Here is a 20,271-nt window from a genome sequence, read left to right on the forward strand (position 1 = left end):
ATCAATGATTTTAAAACTGATTAATTTTTAATTACTACCGAAAACAAGTAGTTTTTCCAAAGAAATTAGGGTAATACTTTTTCGTTTGTATTTCTGGATCGCTGACGCAATATATAAGGGCTAGATAGATTTTACTTTTTGTTAAATTATGATTTAAAATTAGTATCAAAACTCGGAATTATTTCTTATATTACTACTACCTTTACTATTATTTTTATATTTATTTTTAGAAACTATTAATTTTATCATATTTGTTTGCCGGTTAATACATATTATTAACACTAAACTACAATAAATTGATTGACAGAGCAATATAACAAATATATGTATACCGATTGATTTCTAACAGGCCTGCTCGCACTCTGTTAGCACTAACTGAAACAAACAAGCTACATTGAACACGTCTGAAACATACGGAAAATAGAAATTGGAATATATAGGTAAAACCTACTGTAACACGAGTTCTGGCCTGTCCTCCGATCCACTTGCCAAACAAAGTTTTTGTTTTATCAAACTGGTAATTCTCATTTTTTGTTTTATTGCCCTAATGCTCAAGAGATTTATGGTCGACCACTTTGCATTAATTTCGCATTCATTACAGATCTCTTGAATTTCAGTAAAATTTTTTGCTGCTATTGAGTGTGAATTACAGAAGAATTATGCATATTTTGTATTCAACTTACGTACGAAATATTGTCATAAATTAAGTCGTTCTTAAGAATATAATGGAGCGGGCCGTTTTATATAAATCTTTTTGTACTTTTGCCGACTGTTGAATTGGACTTAACCTAACATACTTATAATATCCATTCGAAATTGTTAAGAATATTATTATGGCGTTTCTCTGAATTGTCGTGAAATCTTAATGCACTATAATACATCAAGAAGGAAGTTTTTGATTTATTTTATAATAGCATAATATACTTTCTTTGACATAATGATGACATAATGACAGGAATAATAACAATCTCAGAATCCCAGATCATGGTTTCTTCTCTCTTTTTTTCCTTATTGAACATATTAGGTAATAAATGCGGTACATTGATTATTTATCTTCAGGAATTTTTATTTTCCCACTACTTATTTTTCAGCGAAATAGAGCTATTTTATGTTATTGATTGTTAATCGAATTCTCATATTACATACGTTTGTTAATATTAAAGTCAAAGTTCAAGAAAATTTTCAATTAATTGATGAGACTAAATGGACTGACAAAAATGTCAATCGCATAAAATAAGTACCTCTTTTTGCTTCGAAAATTCATTAAACAGAAACGTTTCCAATTATATGGTATTTCCATTTTTTCATCATTATCTATTGATTTCGTCTTTCTTTATTGTTTTTAATTTCCTTATCAATACTAAGATATTATATAAGTCATTATGAAATAATCCTGTATAAAAATAGCGAGTTTTCGAGATTTTCCAATAGATTCCACTTTTTCTTGCTGTTATCATGGTCTTGACATATCGAAACTAACCCTTATTTTACAAACGTAAAGATGTCTGTCATGAAGATATATTCAATCCAGGGAAACGAGTGAGTACTGCCGAATTTCTAGCAGCTAAAAGCCTACGGTGCTCTACGTCTTCTCAATAGTGCCGGGGACATGGGTCAACTTTTTCATTCTTTCATAACTTCAGTGACGATAGACAATTTCCTATGCAAATTTTAAACGTTTTCTTCTACTAAAAAAAACCTAAATCGTATATTTACGAATATGAAAAAAATACAAAATCAGTCAAGACGTTCTCAAGTGGCGCTCTTATTAAGGAACATTATTTAATTTCTATTTATTTAAATAATAATCAGTCAAGTCATTTGGTCACTATAATGACTAAAAAACTTATATACATGAACCTCAAAAATCTCAAACTAAAAATTCATTTGAAAAATGCATAAGATTAATTATTGAAATATGTGAAGAGACGTCAAAGTGATGATAAATTAACGTCACTTTCATCACTTGGAATAAAAAAACAAACTAACCGACCGATGGAAAGTATTAATTGTAGCCTGCTGTAATCTTAAACATCTCCACAGATATCCATACCTGTAAATCTATCCCGTAAATACAATATCATAAGTTTAGGAATAGAAACATAAGTAAAATAGAGATACACGCGTTAAATGTTTTTTGTAGTCGCTTTCTGATGATTTTTTCTTTCTCATAGTCGACTTATTATCACAGTAGAAATATAATTTAAGCAGGTAATGCGGTATTACCTAAATGTCGATTATCAGGACGCTCAGTTGAATTTATCTATTCCAATGTGATTACTGAATACGCCTATGGTAGTACAACAATTAATCTTCATTAATGGTTCACTTAAGCAATGTGCGGTTAGCTACAAAGTCATGTGAGTATACTAGACCTACATACTTAAGTGTTAGATGCAAACTATTTTAATGTGAAGACCACTTTCATTCCATGAATAATATTAGCGTTTACCGATTTTATACTACAAGACAGAGATGAAAGCGGAGGTTTTAATTCAAGAAATTTGTTAGATTCAATACTTATTTATTTAATAATATAAAACTGTTTTCATAAGTCAACTAAAAATAATCTAGATTTTTATCGTAATTAAACCGATTTGAATTTAATTCCTTGAGCAACAATTGTTCGTTGTTATTCATTCATCTCTAAATTATTCCTAACACGCCTCATGTATTAAATAAATAATTTGGTTTTTCAATACGAGTATAATTATCTATAAACCGTATATTTACGAAAATCCAGTGTTATTCTCTAATTTCTTAATGAGATTAAATATCAAACAGTTTGTATAAATATTTGTTACATATAACTGTAACACAAACCATACCCGTTCGCCTTATCAAAAGGAAATGTCATGTAGTAAGCACCCATTGTCCCAAATTCGACTCTAGACCACTCTGCTAATGACTTTTTGATTGCATCAAAGTATTAACACAATGTGCATAATTTTATCCAACGTTTTCATTACACTAATGTTATATGCCAAACTACTAATTAAGATTTTGAGACTAATTTCGCTAGCGATTTAGCTATTAGTTAGCTTGACTAATCTTCCTAAAAGCTTCTCTAGTTAGCTTCATATTTAAAATATGCACACAATATGTAAAAAACGTAAATATTTCTAACTATAATTTAAATACTTTTAGGGTATTTACTTTATACCCAAAGGAATAACACTATTAAATTTAATTGCATTTTATTTTAATTTAATAAGAAATTTTAATAAGTGTATTTTATTCAGGACTTCTTAATCCTAATAATATGCAATTAAATTTAATAGTATAATTCCTTTGGGTATTCTTTGGGTATATAAGCTAATTTTTATAAACAATGTTTTCTTAACATTCTTAATTTCTTAATTTTTATAATTAAACAAAAGCATTGCACAATTTCAGATTCCAGGTACAGAATACTTACAGATATGGTACTTAAATTATCTGGCGCACTCAGCAATGATATCTAATCCACTTAAATGTCCCATACCGTTGAAATCCATTTCATTACGTCCCTTATGGTCGATGCATCAAATCTAACAAAACCTCGAGTCGATAAACTGAAACATTGTTGCAAATACGAAGGTTGAAGCATTGAGCGCCACTGCACGAGCGGTTCAAATCATTTATCTAAAAGCCGCTCCCTTCCGCCATCAAAACTAAATCAAGTAGGGCGAGGAACATAAACTCGACCGCCCTTGCAGTAAGATAAAATGTAAAGGGAAGTTTGATTCACTCGTGCGACACCACACGTAGGGAACGTCCGCCTCCATCCCTCAGTAACGACGTCTTCATAGGTACATGGATATCTCTCTATTTGACTACGACTCATATCTCGGAGTGTAGCGCACTTAATAACGCATTATTGGAAAACTTCTACCATTCTTATTTATATATTGAACAATTTTGTATATCTTACAGTCAAATAAGCTAACTATAATATATTAAGTAGATATTTTATTGAAGTTTGTATTTATATAAGATACCTTCGTAAAGTATAAACTATTTTTTTTTTTATAATTATTTCGATTGCGAAAATCGACAAACATTACTTGTATTATAATTATTGTTTGTTTTGGAAACAAAAATTAAAACTAGGTAGCATCATTATATTTGTCAATGCAAATATACGAATATTTTATAATATCTAATTCGACGAATCATTTAACCATTTAAAAGAGTTTAAAATGCTCAAATGTATATGTATACATAAATCTTAAAATAATACATTCCTTTTTGTACAGTCATGACTCTGAGATAAGTATAGTAAAATTAAAATTTTAGGAAGCAACTATGGTACTTTTACTGAGCCAGTAGATGACAATCAAGGGGACAGTTATATATATATATATATATATATATATATATATATATATATATATATATATATATATATATATATATATATATATATATATATATATATATATATATTAATATTTTACAATATTACAAGAAATCTAATTAACAAAGTTGATGACTATGTCTCATCATATCATTAAGAAAATTTGCAAGTTTTGAAATTGTACCTATTATAAGCACTAACGATATTAGGGGTAACCAAACCATTGAAAATACAATTTGAGTGGATTCTTAATTACTTAATCCACGATTATTTTCATAATTGCTGTGGTATAAGCGAATTGAGAATTAAAAAAAGCCGTCGGAGATCTTCGCGGGCGAATATCGTTGCGAGGTGGAGGTTCGTCTTGAGATAAGCGGCACGACGGTGGCGGTGGCGGTGGCGGGCGGAGAGACGGCACCCGCCCGGCATCTGGCCCGGTAATTAAGCGCATCTGCCTACGTTCAATTTTGAACGCGCTGGATGAGAGTTGCCCCGCGCCTTCGGGTCCATTCAGGGGGTACGAGCAAATTGCTAAACTTTCAATTAAAGAGTTGTTATTCAAACCGCTCCCTGTTCCTCAACGGAATTATGTTTTATTTCACAACGAAAACTCTAATAGGTACTTGTTTCGCGTCGTACTCGGCCACTGTTTTACGATTTCTCAAATGGAGTTGCGAAAATTTATTAAGAGCTGTATATTTTAAATAAATTATGAAACAGCTTTCAAGCAATTGATATTAATGGATTATTTAGAAGTTTATTTGGAAAGACTTTTTTTGCTGTTATTTAAATTATATCCATTTAAGGACGAAATTTGACAACATCAATGTTGAGTTGGTTTCTTCTATATTTATACTAAGCCTTGTTTTATGCAATAACGCCTATTACCTGTACTTCTGAATATTTGAATATGACGTTATTTATATATGTATATAAGGTTTATATATCAAATGTCTTTATAGAATCATAGCAAAAACTTACCAATGAACCTATATATATAGACAAATTTCAGTTTCTGCTCTGTAATTTTATAATTAACATCTATTGTTGTATTAATATATATCCCATGTAAACGTACAAAATCATTATATATAATATTTTAGACAATGTACAAATAAGTGTGTCCGTTATATAATGTTAACTATGCGTATATCACAATCAACATGACGTCTAATTCTAAAGATGTAAAATACCGCCATAAACTAAAATTTCATCCCAACCATCTGGACGAGTGGCGGTCCTCCACCGTGCGTTTTTCAAGGCACTTTCTCCCACGCACAACCACTCTTTGGAATCAACTTCCAGCAGCAGTATTTCCGAACCGATACGACAACATAACCTTCAAGAAAAGAGCATATTCCTTTTTAAAAGGCCGGCAGCACACCTGCAATGCCGTAGGTGTTGTGGGTGATTATGGGCGGCGGTAGTCACTTACCATCAGGTGAGCCGCATGCTCGTTTGCCCCCTGTGTTGTAAAAAAAAAAAACCAGAACGGAACATGTTCATAATAAATTTATATATTCAGATCACTAAGACATTTTATCACAATTAAGGTCTGTTATATTTTTAGACACAACCTACACAAAAATTAATAATCATAATAAATTAAGTACTGTATATTAAATTAAAATCTTAATTAAACTTAATATTAATATAATCTTACCGTTTTTTTTTTTATAAACTCATATATTTATAATAGCGAGACTGAATAACATACATGAGTATCTAAATCATACTGCATTTATTTTAGTCTAAGATGATGAAGAAGCATTATATAAAACTAGCATATTCTATAAATTATACAAGTAGTTTTATTTTCATTCGTAGTAATAAATAGATATTTTTCAATAGTTACTGGTCCATGTTCTATTCAAAGAATTCAGATCCTTTATAAATATTAAGTACCTATGAACTATTAATTCAGACTTTGTTGTAACAAAGATGATCAGTTGTTATTCCTATAACAACATTAATGTTAACTTTACGCTTTTATTTTAAACCTACCTAAATTCTAAGTTTGTTGACGTCACCCGCTTGAAGAGGCAATTTAACCCTTAATAAATGTAAACAGCGAGTTTTATTTATAAACTGATAAAGTAAATTTGAAAGGTAAAGTTTCTGGATACCTACGTTAATATTAGTTCTGCTTGTTTTACGAAGCAGCCCTATTTTAGTAAATACTAGATATGTCTCGCTACTTCTACGTGAATCAGTACATAAAGTGACCTATATACTAAATTAGGATATAACCTACCCACGTACCAAATTTCATTTAAACGTGTTCAATGACTTTTACGTGAAAAAGTAACAAACATTCATCCATCGTTACAAACTTTAACATTTATAATGTAAATAGAATTAAAGACTACTCTCATTAATTTTAACTACTAGTTCAAATCTTTATTTAAATTTCTCATTATTTTAAATTCTGCAACAAAAGAATAAACTTACTAAATATCAACGGCTGGTCAGACGAAATTGGTAATAATGGACATTGATACTTTAAGCAGTAAATCCAAGTTGTTTGGTTGATAACCACGTGATCTGCCTGGAAACCATCTTAATTACGTACCTAGTATTTAGATATATATAACAAATTCATAATTAAATGATTTAACTCTATGCTGTAATAAAAAATATATTCTAATTAATTAAAAATGTTTGCTGTACCTGAAATATTTTCTGGAAACAATATTAAAATAATTAAATATCAATAATTTCCAATTTTCAATATTAAATGCATATAAAAAATAGGGAGGTCGTCAAGGGCATTAATCGACTAAATCCTCTTATCCTTCTACGTTTTCAATTTAATTTTGATTTTAATTAAAGTAATCTCTTTAACGTTGTTTTGAAATAAATTCTTCTTGAAGTTTTGTTTTGTTATTTTTAATTAACTTTGATAATTAACTCCATTTACATAATGAGTATAATTGCTTACGACACATATTATATAGATCATAAAATAGTTACTATGCTTTAATACATAAGATGCATATTAGTAAAACGTCATACAGCGACTTAATATAATGTAACTCTTGCCCCGAAAATGAAAAAAAAAATTTTTTAATAGGAATATTGTTAGTTATAATATGATAAAACACATTTACTAAGAATGAAATAAATTATTTAAGTGAAATTAAAAACTAATAAATACAACAAATAACTGAAGTTGTAATAAATAACAATACTAATTTTTTTTTAATACCACGCTCCATCGATAATCATCTTTGAAGCCCAGCATTCTTCTTCATACTATCGCAACAATAGTCCGACTCATCAAATGAAGTCATAGTAAATATCTATTACAATACACTATTAAAATTTCCCTGCAGTGGCTTTTAAAAAATTACTATGTAATAACAGATTTACTCTTACTTTTATTTTTAAATGAAGAAGATTTTTAATACATCTATTATAATATTTGTGAATATGACACAGATATTCATTGTATTATCCAAATCAAATCCGATTTTCATCACACTAATTATAATTAATAGGGTTTACTTCCGAGATTGCCCCCTATTAACTTTATTGTTTATTTAGGTTAGTTATCATTTTACGTTTTTAAAGCAAATAACCGTTTATTGCTAAGCAAAATCTACTTTCTAAATTAAAATATTTTAAATCTAATGAATCTATGAAGCACATGTTCATCAAAGTATCTACTTTTTGTAGAGCAGATATTACATTATCTTATATTAATTATTTATTATCATACCATTCTTTATTGTTTTATTCATTCTTAATTACATAATATAATTATTATATATTGAGAGTCATTTGCCTTGTCTTTTTCCATTTATTTGGCATTGGTGCATTGTATCTTCTTCAACAAATCCCCATCAACCATCATAACTGGATTCACTCCTCTTTTATGCATTTTTTACATCTTTATATTTTTTACATCTCTATACACATTTATCTTGACATAATTTTAATGATTTCTCTGCATTCTAAGGTTGCTTGGAAAAGATATTTATTTAGCGATAAGGCCACCTATTGTTGCTTCTTTACCTTGCTTTTATGTAATTAAGTTTATGTAATTAAGTATTATTTTTTTTACTGTACACATCGTTAATCTTTATAATCTGTATCAGTCTTTGATGGGAACAATAAAGAGTTTTCATTCATTCATTCATCTTTCATACAGCCTATCCAAGTTTCCTTTGGTCGTCTTCTACCTCTACATCCATCCACTTTTACATGTTATACCTTCTTCAAAACATGACTTTTCTTCTTACGTATGACGTGAACATACCAAGGCAATCTATTATTATGTATTGAGAGTCTTACCTATTATTCTGTTTTGTTCCAGTGTTATCTGAGTTCGGTGCTATTTCGGCTCGATGTGCGTCCGGAGTGCGAGGAGGGAGCATGCTCGTGCCCCTCTTAATACTTAGCACCGCCCTCGCGGCAGCCAACATCGGCAAACACGGTATGTTGATTTTTTAGTAATTGTAGTCTAGAATTTTCATATCTTTTCTTTTAACAAAATTAAATTATTTATTACCTAAACCAATCAATAGAATTATAAACATTATTATAAAAATTGTTTCAGAATTTACACATAAAAACATAGGCAGTTGTTTAAAAACCTATCGCTTTCAATTAGGATAAAATTGTTATAAAATCAATATGAAGGATTCTTTAAAAAGGGTATATTAAGATTTCTTCAGGGTCGGCAACGCGCACGAGACACCTCTGATATTGAAGCGTTCATAGGCTACGGTGACTGTTTACCATCAAATAGGCTTACCATCTTTGTGGTATAAAAAAAAAAAACACGAATACCTAAACGAAAAATTAGATGCCTCATAACAAATTCGGAAATAATTCAATCGATCAGCTTTTTGAAGTTGATTAAATACAATTATTTAATGAAAATAAACTTCAATAACGATTTTAATATGAAGTTTAATATGAAACACGAAATTACCTTCGAAGTTGAACACAATGCATGCGAAACTGAATAATAACGCTTTCGGCTTTACAAAAGCAATCATGCGGTTTATTACATTAAAATTATGTGAGTGGATTGGCAATCACTCTACGCAGCTAACAACATGGAACCATAATGTGTAAAATATAAAAAAAATCTTGTAATGATTTATTTCAAAATGTTATAGAAAGTACATACCGTTACTGCTGATTATTCGTATAAAGATTGCGTGTTACCACAATACGAAACAGTATCTACTACGGTGTTACACCAGTTACACTATCTGCGCAAGAACACTGACTGCACTTAACTCTAGTGCATGCACACTTGCTAGCAACAAATGAGAGTACACTTACGGAGGCACTATCGTTAAGCAGAGTTAAGTTGTTAGCTACGTTGTTTCCTTTGATGACAAGTCTTTTCTCAACTGAGAAGATATAGATAATGAAACATTATTTCTAAATCAACCTCGTCTCTTTAGTTAATAATCTATTATTGAACACAATCTAATAGAGACAACAATAAAGAATGGTCTTAAACTCCTGATCGGCCTACACCAGTGACTCCCTTTAATATATATTAGATCGTCGTTCCATCTAGTGGTCGTTTTCCACTGTTCTGTCGGGGTTGTCACTCAAGGCCTTTTTTCCCATCGGTTAATGTTTTAAACAAAATGGCTTGCCTATTATTCCAGTATATATTTCTCTCTATGTAAATACAAATTCTGTAAATAGGAAGTTTCTAAGAATATATATATTTAAATTATTGAATCAATCAAACAATAATCAATTGCACTTTATACAGCTGAACGGTAACATAATTGATAACTTGTTGGCGTTGAGGTGCCACGTCTTAGATTAAGTTAGATTGACAGTTCATACAGAAATAGTGTAAATTATATAAATTGTTACATGGATGTGCTCGTAATTTCGTTCCTTCTTTTTTTGACTTTTTTTATATAATACAATAAAAATATCAATATAAAAATGACAAAAATTAAATGTAATTGATCTCTGGCTCAATTCAATTTATTTGTAACTTCAGTTTATTATATTATAAATAAATATTTTTTAACGTAATTCTTACTCATCCACTCCTGAACATAGGCCTTCCTCATGAAACACAAGGAACAGTCCCGATCTACCTGCATTCATTGACACTGGGAATTTGGGAACTAATTCTTTCTAGTATTTACCATTGCGGGGGTTTCCCCCAGTAGTTGCAATGAGTTAGTAATCGCAGTTATATAGGCTTTTGGTGATGTTTTAAGAGTGACGCTGCTACCCATTCCTTAGCTATTGAGTTATTAATAACTGTCTAAAAATTTTTTGACAGAATTAAATATAAAATATACATTCTATTTATATACTTTAGTTTACTGAAAAAAAAAATATTTAAAGATAGAGGTAATAAACAAAGAGATATAGCAAATAAGTTAGCTCCATCCGCTCCAGCACGTGTCGGTTCCTTCGGCGATCATTCAAAATGTAACTAAACTACCTACTATGTCCCCTCTACACAGACACGGTTGTATAACTACTCTACCCTCCCATATTATACGAACACATTATAGGTGTAATTAAAATGTCTTCATATATTTTAACCTTGTTTATGGCGTGACAGCAAACAGGGAGTATTTCACTGCGACTAGATACAATAATACCGTTTGTTCAAATTTAGAAGCTCAATTTTCTGTTTACATTCAACATTTCCAAGAAGCACATATAATACTTCAAGACAGCAGGCTTGTTTGCAAATAAGAACAGAGTTGGCAAGTTAAAAAATTTTGGCGTTAAATTTGCATAAACCTCACGGTGCTCAGTTCACTTTTTCATACTTTTTTTCATCTCATCCCTCACGCGGTTTCCGTAACTCATTTCATTAAAAGATTGTATAAATTATTTTTACAGGTAATACACTTTTGCTCAAAATATTATATTCATTTATCCTGTGAAAGTTTTCCTCTTTGATGTCTTAAAATCTGATAGACTTATTTTCAGGTGTTTCAAGAATAATTTCGTAATATTGTTTCTTTCGGACTTTCATTAGGATACGGCACAAGTAATAACTCAGTAAGAACACACCGATCCTCCTTAATATTATAAATATATAAGTTAATTGTTAGTTTGTTGGTTTATCTTAGTACCCTAAGGACTTAATCAAACGTCATAAAATGTGCTATATACATAACACTTGGTACGGAGAAAGATATGAACTCCCTTATATCTCTATTAATCGACTTATCTCGGTTACCTGACCGAAGCCAAGAGTAAAAATAAGTAAGTAAATTAATTTTGAATATTTCAACCTCACTCATCTAAATTTTTTATTGATAATAAATATATAACTACGATCGTATCTTATATGGATTGCCCATATAACTCAGATATACAATAACCAATGACGGTGAAAAATTTTCAAGTAAGTATCCTGTACCAACAAACGAATTGCACAGATAATTCTCTTTTCCAAATACTCTGATGCTTATTGGCGTCAAATAATCAATGTAAATACGTAAATGTCAATCTGGACTCTAGGTCTGGAATTTTGTCCAATACATAAAAAATAATTAGTATTAATTAGTAGTTAACCTTTTGAGTCTATGACTTAACAATGCTTCTAATCTAATTTAATCTATTTTAGGGTAGTACCAAACAAATAACTAACTAGATGATAAATAATTAGTTAGTAAAGCATCCACTCCAAGTTTGGTTGTTATGTAAATTAGGAATTATAGTGTTAGTTATTACTTAAAATGTATTTTTTGTTTTTATTATTTTTATTATTTAATATTTGATTAATGTTTTACTTATTAATTTATGTATATTTATCCATATATATACATAAATTATACATTACAGAGATGTTTCCTCCCACGAACACTCAGGTTGTGGAATGTGCTAAGGAGCACATTCCAAGGTTTTCCCAAGAGACTACAGCATGGGGTTCTTCAAAGGGGGGGTAAAGAGGATTCTTCAGGGTCGGCAACGCACGCGTAATACCTCTGGTATTGCAGGTATTCATAGGCTACGATAACCATTTACCATCAGGTGGGCCGTATGCTTGATTGCCACCTCAGTGGTATAAAAAAAACATTCTTACATTATGCGAATAACTTCAACGTAGGTGGAAAACTAAATAACAATTTTATTATTTTAGTTTCGAGATACTCGCAAATAATTGTTTTTCCTTTATCATAATTAATGACTGGAATATAACGTTATTGGAAGTAATTTCTACGAAATTCGACAACAAAATTATCCTAGCACTTAACTACAACAAAAATCAAATAAGAGTAATAAATCGCAACTAAATATCACAAGAGTATAAAAATTGATTTATTCCGTTTTAAAGCTACGCCACGCACGGACGATACGAGTACATTCATAAAAATATACCTATATTATATGTATGTATATAAATAATATATACGATTATTTAGACATCATTTAACCTTAATAACAGGATAAGTTTTAATAAATGAGACATCGTTACTGTAGGTGTGCTACAAACTACATATACAATGTATAAAATATGATGGCTATATTTTTTAACATTATTTTTCTATGGTCACGTGCAATTGTTTTAAATTATAAATAAACAACTAATCCGCCTCAGCTTGTTACGAGTAGCTAGAAAGTATTACTATAACCTATTTTAATCGCTGATAAGGTAGCTTAGTTAGTTATTAGGTGAGGGAATTTTTATAATTGGTTTATTAGTATTTGAGTTTATCTATTATAAATAAACATATGAAAATCAAATTTTTCCTTCTTTGTAATATTGTAGACACAGAACAAAAGCCACAAAGATCTACTAGTTTTACCTATTGCTATACGTATACTATATATACTGTATATTTACACAAGTACACATGTCAGCCACACGTCCCGTGAGCCCTGAACAAACAGGATGGTGATCTACACTTCCTGGGGAGACAGAAACATTAGGTAATCCGTGATTCCGCTCAACTTGTAACTTGATTCGCTCCAATTTGTTTCTAAGGTTTACCTACATGTATAGGTATACATACATAAGTAACTAATATAACTATATCTATTAGATAAATGATGATCATATACTACGCGTAATATGAATATTCTTTTTCCCATATGTATAAATGCAAAATATAACCATAAGTATTTTTATGGTCATATTGCAGAAATTCACATACCTAATACATATATAAAACTCAAACTACATAAATACTAAGAAGACCTCTATTACTAGAAATATCTCGGTATGATGATGCTACAAAGGCGAAGTAGTAAAAAATCGACAGATAGAAAAAATACATATTTTAAACCACTTTAAAAGAAGAAAGTTTCTAATTCAATTCGTATGTTACGGATCTTTGCACGCCAACTCTAAAAGAATTTGACAATGTTTTCAATTGTTAGGGTTTACACCTTTGTTAATCCCATATTAATTCTATTACGATTATATTCACTGTTTTTTATGGCAATAAAACAAGCAAAATAGTACAGCACGAGCACTAAATCGGTGATTTTCATAAGCGGCGTCCTATATAGTAAATGCACTGCCTACATAATACTCTGTTTGCTCTACAGTTGACTGATAGAGAACGCCGACAGGTATTAATTCCGCTATACTTACTTATATAATTTTACATTGATGTTTAATAAATAAATATCCTATAGTTAATATGTATAAATGTAACGCTTACTGTATGACAAGAGAATGCGTCTCCTGTGAACTTTATAGAACCACTGATTTGAAAACCTCGCCAACATTACATTGACCAATAAATGTAATGACAGATAGTACGTATATAGAAGCATCTCATTTTTTTTTTTTATTTTTATTTATCGTTACAATTAACCCGTCCGTTGATAAAAACGATGATTTAAAATTTACTCCGTATATTTTGGGCTTAAAACGTCAGTATAACAATGCCAACAGTAAATTAAAGATATGAATTTTTCGAATGTTACACATTGTTTCGACATGATGTTTTCTTTCTACGGCTAAAGCATCGCTATACTCTAGCAAATTTCTTTTGACAATGTCACTCCTTTATTTATTTTGAACAGACTCTGTGGAATGTTTGTGGAGTCTGACAAATATCTTTTTGTCTCATACAAGAAATTCTAAAAACAACGCTTGTTGGTAGGTATCTATTTTATATACAATATATAAAAATTAAAATATACTATACAAAATGTCGCGTTTATATTAAAATATTTTCAATGTATATTATATTTGAAGACTGAAATCACTTATTTACGAAAAAAAAAACGCACTTCTTTATTTTCGGGTTTCTATCAATATTTTTGTCCTCTAATAATATTATCAACAAGAGAGACGGACGCTTCGAAATATTGATAGATTTATTTATTGCACGTTTTCTCTCAATACAATTATGGAATAAATGAAAGACTCTAGCGATATGTTTCCCTTCTATATTTATCCTCAAAATCCAGTAAAACAACATAAATAAATACTTCCTTTAAACTATTAATTATAATTTAAAAAGACTTTTTTTGCTATTTAGGTATGAGTATAATTTTTATAGGATTTAGGAGCAAGGGTTAAAGAGTGTTTAGTTACTCAAGATAAAATTTGTTCACTTTATATTTACCTGTGAAAGAAGTTTTACTAAATAATTACTACAGGAGTAGTGGTATTATTAATTCAATCTAATCCTAAGGTTACGTTTGTTTTTTGTTTGTTGTTTGGTTACGTTTTTTATCATTATACTCGTAAGTGTCCAAGGGATCGCAAGTACAGTTCTTTATTTATAATCTCCAATGACTCGCACGACTTTCAGATTCAATACGAGTCAATGAACAAAGCTCACTTCCTCGAAATTTCAATATTTGAATAATATTGTGTGACATTTTGAACTGTAAAACAAAATTCAAATAAAAAAAAATATTTTTTAAAAGTTTCTAAATATATTCTATCATATTTTTTTGTATCTAGTTACATTACTATTTATTCATTTAATATATGCATTGCATATAATGATTTAGTAACAGCAACTTAGAGCCAATGCAAAATAATGCACCTTGATAGATATAGTCATGTATAATGTTATTTTAATTTTTTTTTTATTTAATTTGAAATGGTAAATAACCTAACGGCGCACGTGAAGGTCCTGTCTATAAACATGAACTGCATTTATAACTAATAAAATTATATACTAAGAGAAATTAATGATCAAGAAATAGGCGACAGCATCCTTCTTAAGACATCACTATAATCTAAATTGCGATTGCCAATTTGTCTGCCAAGCATAACAACTACTGGTACAATCTCCCAATGGTAAACTGCCATAAGGAATGCTCTCGTTCCTCATGGCAGTCTATGGGGGATATGTTCAGCAATAAACAGATGATAATGATATGTGTTTAGTTTTTTATGAAATGAAATGAATTTATTTTGCTAGAATGTAGATAATTTTAGATGATAGATTAGACAGATTAGATTTTAGAGGTTTAGATATATTTCGTATGTATATTCTGCCTCTTTGTCGGCATGCAAATTTTTAATATATATATATATATCTATTTAATATTATATATATATATATATATATATATATATATATATATATATATATATATATATACAATTATTTTAAATATTGTATTATACATACATTACGTACATATCTGTCACGCCTGTCTCCCATTGGGGTAGGCAGAAACAATGGAACGTCAAATTCTTCGATAATTAAACGATTAAAATTTACCTTGTTATAATCGATACATAATTAAATTACAAAAGTTCAATTGTCGAGAAGATTTGCTATGATGATGGTATTTGCTATCTAATATAGCTCTAATAAATAATAAGAGCGTAGTCAATATAAACCGATTACAGTTATATAAGTATATTGCTGTATTAAGGAACAAAGTTTTCCTTACAAATAGCATCATGATGATAGAAAAGCTAAATAAATACCTATATTACATCCAGTTACAAAACAAAAGTATGAAAATGTACGTGACTTCTTCCCGCTTTATAGTCAAAATTCCCTTAAGAGTTTTCCATGAAACACTTAACTTGTGCTTACTAAACAGCAACAGAATATAAAAGAGTACATAAAGTTTGAACAGCTGTTTTTTTTACAATACTTTAAAATAAAATTATATTAATTTATTAATTCGCAAATCATGAAAACGAATAATTCATAAATATGTTTATATACTTTAATTAAATAGAACTTAATGTAAATGTACTTACCCGAGTTTTGTTGAAATTATCATAGAAACACTATCTAAATGAAATTAGTAACAAATAGAAGCATACAACCTAATTACCGTTTAATCTTATTTTTACTTGTACTATTTATTATTATCTTATGGTTATGACAATTATTCGTTTGTTTACATTTTTAATAAGTTTTTCTGAAACAGTCTGTAATGTCATTATAGTATAAAATTTTTGTTGTTGTCTCTTTATCTTGGTTTTATGTAATAATGTAATTAAATATTCATTTTGTTTGTATACATATTGTTAATCTTAATAATCTATATATCATTCGTTGAAGAAAAATGAGCAATAAAGAGTCTTAATTCATTTTTTCAATTACTTATAATAATTTTATAAGTCTAATGTTAAAAGTACATAATTAAATTATTTCAAATTATCATACTTATTGCATTACTACGAATATATGTTATAATATTCTCTATGACATGTCCACATACTATTGACCGTATAAGGAAGATCCAATTCGTCCAGCGGGATTTGAAGGCTATGCACGGAGTTTCGCTGCGTGAGAGAATCCATTGTGAGAGCTGCAAAATAACGAAACTAGCTAACCCAAAGGATTGGCAAGCTGATAGCTGATGTGACGATGGCCGGATATACAGTTCTAAGTATCTACAATGTGAGTGTAGCAATTTTGTATGGAAAAATGCAATATATAATCCTAAACAAGATGTTGTAAAGACCTCAATAGTGTTGCAAGGAATTAATTGATATTGGTGGTGCATAATCGATGTTTAGGTTCTTTTTTGTTGAATACTAAATAGTGAGTAGGTAAACTAAATGATATATTATCTTATTTATGTATGATATTATACATTTATTATACATTCTTCCCAAACTTTGTGTTATAAGGAACTAGGCAAAGAGTATACATTAATCTAATCTTTAGTACATATTTGTGTACTAGGTAGACTTGATGCTAAAATCATGTTCTCCCAGTCAACGTTAGAAAGTATTAAGAAGAATACTCAAATGCGGTACTAGTATTAATTGGTACTTTTATACATTCTATAAATAACATAAATACACAAATATATATAAATAACTAATATATTTTAACGTCCATAACATATGCTATTTTATATACGAATATGAGAGTAGTAAGCAATACTTACTGCTCGGATAAAGTATGAAAATGAAAATAAAGCTCTTTTTGAATATCTGGGGGACAACAATCCAGAGGGAGATTTGTAAAAAAGTCATTTGCTTGGTTACCTCTGTCCCATTCGTGTTTCAACCATAAAGCAGTTGTGTTTGCATGGCTGTGTTTCAATTTTAAAGAGTGCGAATTTACAGGGTACAGAAAAATAATATCGGAGTCCTCAGGAATGGCAACGCATGAGGGGTATCATGGGCGAAATATTATACTCTGTTATGTCCATGGTACTGCTCATGTCTATAGATGACGGTTACCACTTTCCATCAGGTAGGCCGTCAGCTTGTTTGCCATTCTAAGTTGTATAAAAAAAAAACAAGCCAGAATACCCAGACCAATTCCGAAAATTTCATTTTCTAATTTGGCCTAACTGAGAATAGAACCCGGAACCTCAACTACTCAAAATACCCACGACTACATCAATAAGATCGTCAACTAATATTTTCTGTAAATAAAATGCAAAATATTTACCAAATAAAATGTCTAATTGTAAGCACAGTTAGTATAGAATACAAGGATATAGGTAACAAAGCTACTGAAAATAACAAATACCCGCTGAGCATTGCCTTTGTGAACTTAGAACTGGATCCCAGGAGGTTTATGTCTTTTCGGATCAAGCGGCTTACCAGAGGACGCGCCGGAGAAAACTCCTTTACCTCATAAATATTTACTTTATGAAATAACGCGCCCGAAGCTCAGCTTAGTCTTACATACCGGCTGTGAACAGGTGATAGCTGCCGCATCAAAAAAAAAAACAGTTGCTTGCTACTATCTTTATAGAAAAAAATAATACATGAATAGTTTTATAGGTAGATACCTGAGCTGTCCCGCTTTATTGAAGACTGTTACTAACTTGATATCATATTAAATAAAACAAAATATATAAGTATTTGTTGTAAGATTTTTTAAAACAAAAAAACATGTACGATCTTATAACAAAAATAATTTAAAACACAGTCTATCTAAATAGAGTTAAACAAAATTCTAAGTGAATTTTGTTTAGACGATACAATAATGTTTATTTGTAATGTTTAACCTACTTCAAAAAATAAGGAAATTGTTAAGCGATAAAATCTATAACATACCAGCCATTAAATGTCTACTGCATAGACCTTCCTCTATTGCGGGGTTTTGCCAGTAGTTGCCACACTAAGCAAGCGGGTTGGCATTGGAGATGTTTTAAGAAGGACGCTGTTGCCTATCCCACGACAAATAGTCTTAGTCGCTTCTTACGATATCCACGGGAAAGGAAGAGCTAGCCTATTCTACGAAAAAATTACGACACGACTAAATCTATAAACTATTGTAATAAAACAGACTATTTTGGTAAGACGTAAACGCTTTTCTATTAAGTTATCTATATAAGTATGTTATATTGAACTCTATCTATCACAAGTTTAACTTTTTTGAATACATTTTGATAAAAAATAGGTAGATACTTATTTTTTTTTTATTTATGTATTAATCGTATAAAAATGTATATTAGTATATTATGACATAAATGTACACACTGAATGTGGAAGCGTATTCCCAGGAGTTTATTTTCATTCGTAACAAGCAAAATTTCACTTCACAGAAAAGATAGCTTCAGTCATCATAAAATTGATATGAGACAAACACGGAAGTAACCGTTATCAAAATCGGTTTAAAATTGGCTGCACAGCACAGCATCCAAAAAGAAAACAGATAAATTGAGAATCCGCTTCTTTCGGAAGTCGCTTAAAAAAATAATAAATCGATGTCGCAAACGCACTTTGCTTATGAACCGAGAGTTCGCGTTCCAACTTCCAACCCTCCCAATTTTTGTAAGTACCTAATCTTTTCGCGTAATGGTCGTATGGAGATAACATTGAATATTTAGGGGTCGTAACACCGTCAATACGCCTAAACCAATGAAGACAGGAGACGGTAATGGTAAACAGTAATGTGATAACAACAATATATTTACATTTAATGTGAACTAGTCTTTAATGTGTCTTCCTAAAATAACCAATTGTGCAACTATTCTATTCATTTATATGGTTAAAATCTTAGTTTGAACCTAGTATTAGTATAGTTAAATTAATCTAAATACTAATTCTACGTCTATGTACTGTTTTCGAGACCTGACCTAACCTTCCTTAGCGTCTTACGCGCAAACTCGACGACTTCCAGTCAGCCCTACTAGCTGACGACTGAAAGGGCTTTATTCTTTCTTTCTTTATTCTTTATTGTACACAAAAGGTTATTGAAATGTAAAAACAAACATAATAGTGCACAAGAGTGAGCTTATCTCCAATAGAGATTTCTTCCAGCAAACCCAATATGAGAAAAGTGACAGTTCATTAGTAGTTACAGTCATACATATGTACCAATACATGTGTAAAAATAAATAAATAAAATATCTTTACAATTGAAAAGACCGATAGGTATAAATAAAAATATATATATAAGTAAATACATATAAATAGATAGATGTATATTATATATAATACATAAATATAATAAGTACGTACATCAGCATTGTGAGAGGTAATAATTCTTCAGACGTGTTTTGAAAATCCCAATGCTTGGGCTATTTCTAATTTCATGAGGAAGTGTGTTCCATAATCT

The 20,271-nt window shown here is 29.9% G+C and overlaps 1 protein-coding gene across 3 annotated transcripts in view; it reads left to right on the top strand.

Annotated features, from left to right (window-relative positions):
- Positions 1-20,271, top strand: part of LOC113518046 (lachesin-like) — a 252,845-nt gene that overhangs the window by 186,344 nt on the left and 46,230 nt on the right. For all 3 annotated transcript variants that reach the window (XM_052901881.1, XM_026902800.3, XM_031913057.2), the window contains exon 2: positions 8,658-8,777. In XM_052901881.1, the coding sequence (XP_052757841.1) occupies positions 8,717-8,777 (61 nt within the window). In that variant the 5' untranslated portion in view covers positions 8,658-8,716. The remainder of the gene's footprint in view (positions 1-8,657; positions 8,778-20,271) is intronic.

The sequence above is a fragment of the Galleria mellonella genome, unplaced genomic scaffold, assembly GCF_026898425.1.
Source record: "Galleria mellonella isolate WM207_F2 unplaced genomic scaffold, CSIRO_AGI_GalMel_v1 utg132, whole genome shotgun sequence".
NCBI lineage: Eukaryota > Metazoa > Arthropoda > Insecta > Lepidoptera > Pyralidae > Galleria > Galleria mellonella.